Here is a 10,107-nt window from a genome sequence, read left to right as displayed (position 1 = left end):
TGAGATATTTAATTTAATTGAAATCCAATTCATATTTATTTTGATTATGTTTATGGTTTGTTTATATTGTGAGTATTTATTTTGAATATTTTGTATATGTAGAATATATTTAATTTAATTGAAATTCAATTCATATTTATTTTGATTATATTGATGGTTTGTTTATATTGTGAGTTTTTATTTTCATTATTTTGTATATGTAGAATGCAAGATGAGATATTTAATTTAATTGAAATCCAATTCATATTTATTTTGATTATGTTTATGGTTTGTTTATATTGTAAGTATTTATTTTGAATATTTTGTATATGTAGCATTATTATGGAACGGTTTTTTAAGAGAAAGTCATCATCGGGTTCGGGTAGTTCGAATAATGTTGATAGTTCAAATACTGTTGGTAGTTCAAAAACTCCAAGTTCAAGACAAAGTCAGTTAGATGATGTTTTGGGTAATCTTCAAGCGGATCCTGGATTAAGAACTCGAATAATAGATTATGATGCTAATATGAGAGATGAGGTCCGAAGATTATATCTACAAAAAGGACCTTGTCAACCTAGAGGTCATAATTTCCCAATAACTAATATGTCGGGAATTAATCGACGCTTCATTCCCCAATGGTTTGATAAGTTTGATTGGTTGGAGTATAGTGTATCTAAAGATGCGGCATTTTGTCTCTATTGCTATCTCTTTAAAACCAATTTTGAACAAGTGGGTAGTGAAGCTTTCACTGGAGATGGATTTAAGAATTGGAAGAAAGGGAGAGAAAGATTTAAGATGCATGTTGGACCGGTTGGGAGTGTTCATAATAAGGCTAGAGAAGCTGCTACAAATTTGATGAATCAAGCTACACATATTGAAACGGCAGTGAGCAAACACTCTGACCAAGCTCGTAAGGCTTATCGCACATGCTTTATTGCTTCAATCAAGTGCACTAAGTTTTTATTGCGACAAGGTCTTCCTTTTCGTGGCCATGATGAAAGTGCCACTTCAAGCAATAGGGGAAATTACTTAGAGTTATTGCAATTCCTTGCAGATAATAATGATAAAGTTAGAGAAGTTGTGATGGAAAATGCTCCGGGGAATCTCAAATTACTAGCTCCTTCCATTAAAAAAGAAATTGTGAATTCATGTGCCCTTGAAACACTTGATGCTATCATGGATGGTCTAAAAGATAGATTCTTTTCAATATTGGTGGATGAAGCACGTGATGTGTCTGTGAAAGAGCAAATGGCTATGGTGTTGCGTTATGTGGATGACAACGGGCATGTAATTGAAAGATTTGTGGGTATCCAACATGTTACCGACACTACTTCAAGTTCACTAAAGGATGCTATTGACACATTGTTTTCTCGCAACGGTTTGAGCATTTCCAAGCTATGAGGACAAGGTTATGATGGTGCTAGCAATATGAGAGGTGAGTTGAATGGCCTTAAAACAAAGATATTGAGAGAACAACCTTGTGCATATTATGTTCATTGCTTTGCTCATCAACTTCAACTAGCTCTTGTTGCCGTAGCAAAGAAGAATATAGACATTGCCTCTTTTTTTGCAACGGCTAATAGTGTGGTTAATCATGTTGGAGCATCTTGTAAGCGGCGTGATTCACTTAGAGGGCAACTTCAAGAAGAGCTTGTGATAGCTTTTGAAAATGATTGTCTTATAACGGGGTGAGGCTTAAATCAAGAAACAAGTCTCAAACGTGCCGGTGACACACGATGAAACTCACACTATGGTACCTTGATTAGCATCATTTCTATGTTTTCATCCGTGGTTCATGTGCTTCAAATGGTTATTGATGATAATCCCAATGAAAGTGCGGGTGAAGCAAATAAGTTAATGAGAGTGATACTTACTTTTGAGTTTGTGTTTCACCTTTTCTTGATGAAAGTCATATTGGGACTCACAAATGATTTGTCACAAGCATTGCAAAAGAAAGATCAAGAAATTGTGAATGCAATGGCTTTAGTGAAATCATGCAAGGAAAAGCTATATTGGATGAGGAATAATGGGTTCGATGCATTGGTTGATGAAGTATCTTCTTTTTGTGAAAAACATCATATTGATGTTCCTAACATGGAAGAGGCATTTATACTTCCAGGGAGGTCAAGGCGTTATGCTCCAATAAAGACAAATCGTCATCATTATCGTGTGGAGCTCTTTATTTATGTCATTGATGAGCAAATTACGGAGTTAGAGGATCGCTTTAATGAGGTAAATACCGAGTTGCTTATTTGTATGGCATGTTTGAGTCCGAAAGATTCATTTGTAGCTTTTGATAAACCAAAGTTACTTCGTCTTGCTCAATTTTATCCTCAAGACTTTTCGGATGAAGATCGTTTGGCACTTGAAGATCAACTTGAGATTTATATTCATTATGTGTGTTCCAGTAGTGATTTCTCTCAATTGGAAGGGATTGGTGATCTTGCAAAAAAAATGGTGGAGACAAGGATGCATCAAGTATTCAATTATGTATATTTGCTCATTACATTGTCTTTAGTTTTACCAGTTGCAACTGCTTCAGTGGAGAGAACATTTTCTGTCATGAATATTGTTAAGGGTCCACTTAGGAACAAAATGGGAGATCAATGGTTGAGTGATAGCTCACTTGTTTATATTGAGAGAGATATTTTTGCTTGTATTGAAAATGAAGCTATAATGCTTTGTTTTCAAAATATGAAACCTCGTCGTGGACAATTATAGTTTGTAATATTGTTTCCATTATGAATTATGAATGAAAGTACTATGATTTCATTTTCAATATGTTTTTCCATCCTAAATTTTTATTTGAACTTTTACACTGCGACCCCTTGGGGTAAGATTCCTGGATCCGCCACTACCAATGAATGTAGCTTGTGTACGAAATTACGAGTTGCCGTCCATCCAATATACTCTATCTAAAATCTAACCAAATCCCAATCATAATCCTAATGAACATGAAAGTTTCTTTAATCTTTTTGAAATTTCGATGCACGCATCACACGGTAGCTCAGCCTGTCTTAGTCTGAATATGGCCATGCATGGCCCATATCGCCACTAGCTAGTTTCGCATAGTCACCATTTTATTCTTTTGAGTTAAGAAAACCTATTTTTCCTAACATTAATGTGTGATTGTACATTTGATATTTATAAGATATTATTAAAGGAATATATATATATCTCTTCATCGTTTATTTAACTTAAGCTCCTATATATATATATATATATATATATGTAAGTGGTGAAATATCCTGATAATTATAATATCTTTTTTTTTAACTCGCTAAATTTCGGGGTTTAAACTCTTTCTTTTCTATATAGATTAGTGTAGAATAAATTGATTTCTTGGTAAGCGGTGGATTGTTTTACTTAATTTCCATTTAATTTCTTTTATTCGCATTAAAAAAATAAATTGATTCCTTGGCAAAACACTATGGTTTGAGTAATTTATTAGTTAAATTAAGTTTAAAATAAGAGAAATGTTAAGGGGACTCTCTCAAAAGTGAAACTTTCTATGAACTTTCTTCACCTCATGTTTTTGGCACAATATTTTATAATGTTGTCATCAGAATTGACACTAAACTATAAGGTGACATAAAATATACAAAAAAATTCACTTTAAAAGTGTCTTCCTAGCATTTATCTCAAAATAATTATATGTACTGTTGGTAAAGCCATGCTGCGTTATAGGTGGTAATCAATATAAAATTATTCAACAGGTAAAGGTCACATTTACATACCTTGAAAAGAGATGATAGCAAGTTGATAAGGAAAAAACTAACAATTAAAAATAAGCATGATAACAAAAGTCAAATCTTCTTCTAATTTTAGTTGGAATTAACCACATTAAGAAATAGTGACCAACTGTTATGAACTTAATTAAGTTGATTAGAGGTGCGACAGAATGCTCCACTTGTCTTGTCACACTTAACTTTTGAACATCTTCTCCCTTTAATTTAAATAAATTAATATAAAATACGCTTTTATAAAAATTTAAAAGCATTAATAACTATCCATATCCACGACATTATGTGTATGAACTAAAATTTTCTCACCCTTAACCACAAGAATATTTGTTTCTTTCTGATAGATTTGGTAGAAACAAGAACATGTGGTCAAATATCCTAGTAAACAAGGTGTTGGTTTTCACTTATGCGTTTTAGGTTTGAAAATCCATCTTCTCCTAAATTATTGTAATAATTTTAAACTCTTCTATCCCTTTTATAATAATAAAATTATAAAAATGATATATAAAAAAAAGTAGAAACAAGAACATATCCAGCACAGCAGCTGCATTGGGTGGTAGGAAAATCGGTTGAAAATGAAAAATAATTGTCGGTAAGATATCCAACTTGTATATAAACAGACGTGTGTGATTCCAACGATAATTAGTGATCAACTAATGACAAGCGTTGGGCGGTGGGATTAGACAAATAATCAAAGACATGGAGTAAGATTTTTCCTGATCTCCGCCGACTAATTAATCAAGTATATGTATTAAAAATTGAGGACTAAACCTACATATAAATTATAATTATAATTAGTAACCCCCGTGTGTGTTTATTAATTGATCAGAAAGAGAGAAATAATATAATTAGGGTCCACGAAGATCCACGTATCCGCCGACCATACCGTTGGCTCCTAGTTGCCAATTTGCCATTTTTAATATTCCAAGATACCCCAAAGGCAGAAGCTGTTTTGCTGTTGAGAATAATTATCACTGTTTTAAAAATTTCTGCCTAGCGTCGTCTAGGTTCTGTCTAGGCGTTAGGCGGTTAGTCACGCCCCGATTATTGCCTAGGTGTTTGAAAATTAAAAAATGGCACCTAGACCACCTAGGCACCCGCCAAGATCAGCCTAGGCAGCCATCTAGCCCGCCTAGGCACCTGCCTAGGTTGCAAGCGCCCGCCTAACCCGCTTAGGCACTGGCCTAACCCACCAAAGCCCGCATAAGCACCTGCCTAGGTTGCGACTCATTTAGACAGAAAATAGACAATTTTCATTTTGCAGTTTATTTATTTTTTCAATAAATTGTAAGAGACTTGTTGAATATTTAAATGAACAAACATTATATGCTTGTTTCCCATGTTTTCATTATGTTTCAATAGCTCATAATATATATGTCATTCTATTTTGTAGTTTATGATGAAATTATATATATTTTAAGTATAAATAAACACTTATTTACACGAAATATAATATATTTAATTAAATTCATCTAGTCTGCCTAGGCACCCTTCTAGGCGCTAGGCCCAATCCTCCGTCTGACTAGCTCCTAACGTCTTTTAGAACCTTAATAATTATTATGCAATTAAAAATGATCAAGTGTAAATTTTGGGTTTATGTTGGCTTGTCAACTTCCCTCTTATAAGTTTTAACCCTAAGAATGGAGGAAAGATTTTTATAAAATGAATTCGCTGTTAGCGTGACGTTTCACTCTAAATACATAATGTCATGTAAAATTTTTTGTTGTCGACATAATATTGCGTTATCGGTTCAAAACGTCGGCACAGTAGGCAAGCCGTTGATCTCCTATGTATGTAGTCTCAATTCTCATTATTGTTTTTGCCCCCGTACCCGTACGTCCACCTTATTTTGTTGCTTACTTGGTCAACTTTCTTTTAGCTTTGGACGTATTCATAGGTCCACGAGGTCGATCACCATGGACTTGGATTGTCTACCCTCCTCATTCCATGTATTTCACATGCCCTCCTATATTTTATGATCACGGTTAAGCCATATCAACATTTTATATTGATTTTTTTTATAGAAATAATAAGACAAAAAGTAATGAGAATATGAAATATTAACGTGACTTAACCGTGACCACAAAAATAGGAGGGCATGGAGAGGATATGGAATGGGGAGAGCAGACAATCCAAGTCCGATCACCATTTCCTTTTTTCAACAGAATAGGCATTGTCCCTTCAACGTTGATGGCAGACTCCAAACGATGGTCCAAAATACTACGGAATAATACTAATAATCTCTTTAAAAAAGAAGGGTAAATTACATAGTAACCCCTCAGGTTTGAGGTCTATTATAACCTCATACAATATTTTAAAAACATTTCACTTTCATACCTCACGTACTATTTTATTTCAAAATAATACCTCCGTTAGATTTTCCATCCATTAATCTGTTAAATACTGACGTGGTTGCCGCATTTGTGCCACATGGCAATTTTCTATTTATTTTTAATTAAAAAAAATGAAAAACGCAGAACCCAACACCCCACCTTCCCCACAACCCATCCCCACCCATCTTCTTCCCCTCCCCATCCCCCTTCCTTGTAACCTAAACACCCCTTTCCACCCTAACCCCACCTCCCCCGCCAGCCCCCCAACCCCAGCCCACCTCCCTCTCCTTCACTCTTTTCACCTCTCATCCCATCCAAACAAACGCCCAAATCTCATTCTCCCCCACATTTCTCCGATTCAGATTTGACTTTCCTCGTTTCGGATCCGTCGAGATCATCCCCCACCTCTTCATCACCGCCCATCATGCTCATCCTCAACAATGACAAGATTCGACGAGATCGACTCCAAGGGAAGGTCCACGATCTCCTGCAGCCCCACGATCCGACGACTCACATTTCTCCTCGTTTGCCTCACAGCGAGGTCCACCCCGGGCATCGAGTCCAGCTTTAGCAGCAGCCGCATCAGAGATTTGGTGGTCGGTGTCCGTTTGGAGGCATGAATCGAGGTCGAAAGCCTAATACTTTTCGAGGAAACCATAGTTGAGGGATATGGGGAAGTCTGCTAGGCAGACTTTGAGGGAATTTTGGGGAGAGAGATAGGCGTTTTGGGAAATGAAAGATGAGCAAGAAAGATGAAAGGAAGAAGGAGAAGGATTGAAGAGAGAAAAAGAGAGAGAGAGAGAGAGAGAGAGAGAGAGAGATAGATATCGCATATGAGAGTTGGAAAGAGCAACGGGGGAAGGTGAGTGAGTTTTTGGCCACGTGGCACACATTTGGCAGCCACGTGGCACAAATATGGTAGTTAATGGATGAAAAATCTAACGGAGGTATTATTTTGAAATAAAATAGTACGTGAGGTATAAAAGTAAAATGTTTTAAAAATGTTGTATGGAGTTGTAATAGACCTCAAACATAAGGGGTTACTATGTAATTTACCTAAAAAAGAAATGTGGGCAATTTAATTCAAAAGTAAGAGCCTTTTTAGTATTTGGGTGCAATGTTGAACTACCATCACTTTTTATCACTTTCTTTTTAAGCATTTAGAAAGAGAATTTACATGTGAAGGTAACTGTATTACAAATTAATTACGCGATATCATGTTAGTAATTAAAATATATAATATATAATAGGTGTAGAATACTGTCATTTTGACTTTCCAGTTGCATATAAGTTTTTCACAACATAGATAAACAATTGGTGCAAACTTGATATAGAATTGCTAAAAAATATGTAAGTCGCGTGTTGCTCAATTATATTTTTTTTAATAAAAAAAAAAAAACATTTCACACACGAGAAAACACGTGCAAAAGGCAAGTTCATCTTGAAGTGAGGGAACTCTACTATTCACATCAAGTGTGCAAAGGAAGAGCTAAACCAACTTGCTCTCTAAGTTGTGTTGGAAATTTATATTATAATATTTATTAGATATTATAGTATTTAATTTCAAAATATTGAATGAAAAAATTAATCTTGTTTATTCTTTAAGTGTTGCGTCTAATGCAAAGAATTGCATCATATTATTTGTAATTTGGGACGTGTAGTTTGATGAGTGGTGTAGGTTACATAGATGCAAAGTTGCATCTTTACACCAAACAACACAATGGGTTCTATATAAACCCATAAATCCATTATCATTAAATACACAAAATTAGAGTTAATTTTTACTCTTGAGAAATAAGGTTTCTCCATTTTATTTCTCTCATTCTTCGTTTGTCAAATTCCGAGTCGTATCTTAAGAGTACGAAATATATAAAGTTCGTCTGAGTTCGAATATTGAAGTGTTTAAACTTCGGATTTATAAATTATTGAATATTGGGAGACAGACGCCTACTGAATTACAAGCACAAAAGTAGAGGCGAAATTCTGTTTTAGGACATTGTATTTATGCAAGCCTCAATCTCCAAGTTTGTCAATTTTTCTAAATTTCTCTCTAGTTGTTTATATTAATCTCATATATAATTGATGTTGTGAATTTCTTTGTAATTATTATCATTAGAATTATATTGTTATATTTCATATTTTCTAAAGAAAACTTATGAAAATGGTTTGAAAACTTTGAGTTTTAATGATAAGGACAAAATAAAGAGTAAAATAAATAGTACCAAGTTTAACTTTTTAATGTAAAAATATGATTTTTCCTTAAAGTGAACAGTATTATAGAATTTTCATTAAAACATTCTATTTTCTAATATTAATCCAACAAGTTGTACTTGTTTTAAGCGAAAATAATCGACACTCCTATTGTATCAAATCAAAACCTTATCATAAACAAAAGGTGCATAGGGGTGCCCGATCTATCGTCTAATTGACCAAAAAGTGCCAATCACACACATATTATAATTTAGTCAAAAGATGTTCCTAGTAGAAGGATCGAGACAATATATGATTGACGAGAAATAATGATATCGACAGCGACAATGAGAACGACGACAAGTAGGACGGTATATTGGACACCGTAGCAATGAATTAAAGTAAATTAATCACAATTACTTCAAGAAGGGGCTTTGAAATCATATTATAATTGTACGATCACATCCCCGGAGGAACAGTCGAGAAGGAAAATGATATATTTATTAGCAGGAATCCCTTTCGGATGCATTCTTTGTAGATCCTTCGAGAGTCGACAAGAATCCCAACGAAATTTATTAGGTAAAAGAAGATGACTTGGAAGATCATTCCCTACTTAGGTATGACTTGACAGCGGCCACCTGAAGTAGAAAATTTATTAATACATATGACTAAAATATGTTTATGTTTCTCTAGGAAAGGGATCCTCTCCGGATCCCCTTCATCTAATTCTCCTTATTAAATAATCTGGGATCTTAAAATTTGATCTAACAACTAAAAACATGGGTCTACTTTAAAAATTATAATAATTTTAACCGTTAGATCAAATTTCAAGGGCCTGAATTATTTGATGAGGAGGATTAGGTGGAAGGGATCCGGAGAGAATCCCTTTCCGTTTCTCTAATTGTAGGTGTCTAACAATTGTGTTTAATTAATTAATCCATCCTTATAACTTCACCCTATCAATAGCACTAAAACTACTTTTATTTTGACCTTGACCTATCATGTGAGAGATTTTTCTAGGTGTTGGTGTTTAAGTAGTACTTTACGTATCATAATATATGTGAGATAAATGATATATTTTTTCATATACTTTCACCTATTTTATATCACGTAAAATATCCGCTTAAATACCGGCCACTTGAAAAAATTTCTCCGGTTATAATGTGTGACTTAAAAAGTATCATTTTACTCATTTCAGGAATTGAACACTACTTTACCTAAGTCACTATGTTTCTCAAAGAGTCAAAAGTATCACCGCCTCTCATATTCAGGTGGGAGATTGTGATCGGATGGATGACATTGTTCCATTTGTGCGGTAATGTGTGAAGAATGTTGAAAGGTTCATGCACGCATAACGACCTTTGGGATGTGGATTTCAGCACCAATCCACATTTGGTTTCAAAACTCTTTTACTCGCTTGCTTTCTTAAACCAATTCCTTAAGAGAAAAAGACCTAGAGAAACAGAGAAAGCATGTTTGACTTTACTACTTTGGTCAAACTAAAGACGCCGTTGAATAAGATCCAATAGACAGTTAGATGATCTTTCTTGGTATCACAGCAGATTTTCTGAATTTTGAAATTCTCGAGATTTGTATGTGGACGATCCAATAGACGGTTAGATGGTCTTTCTTGGTATCAGAGCAGGTTTTCTGAATTTTGAAATTCTCGAGATTTGTATGTGGACGGTGGGAGAGAAACTTACAACAGAAATGCCGTTGTCGGGGGGTATCCAACTCAATCATGCAATGTCAAATACCTTAACTTTCCTATATATCAATGCATGCATGACTTAAAATATAATCAATACAACACATCACAGTTACTTGTCGAGCTGTGTACGCAAAAGCATTGAAGCACACCG

General features: G+C 34.6%; 1 protein-coding gene across 1 annotated transcript; it reads left to right on the top strand.

The window, feature by feature from the left end:
• Positions 1-321: 321 nt before the first annotated feature.
• Positions 322-1,380, top strand: LOC139190436 (uncharacterized). The gene has a single exon (XM_070810734.1). It carries the CDS (start codon positions 322-324, stop codon positions 1,378-1,380), a length of 1,059 nt encoding a protein of 352 aa, XP_070666835.1.
• Positions 1,381-10,107: the final 8,727 nt, after the last annotated feature.

The sequence above is a fragment of the Malus domestica genome, chromosome 13, assembly GCF_042453785.1.
Source record: "Malus domestica chromosome 13, GDT2T_hap1".
Classification (NCBI taxonomy): Eukaryota; Viridiplantae; Streptophyta; class Magnoliopsida; order Rosales; family Rosaceae; genus Malus; species Malus domestica.
Note: the sequence above shows the minus strand (reverse complement) of the source record. Positions and strands in the feature narration are given on the sequence as shown.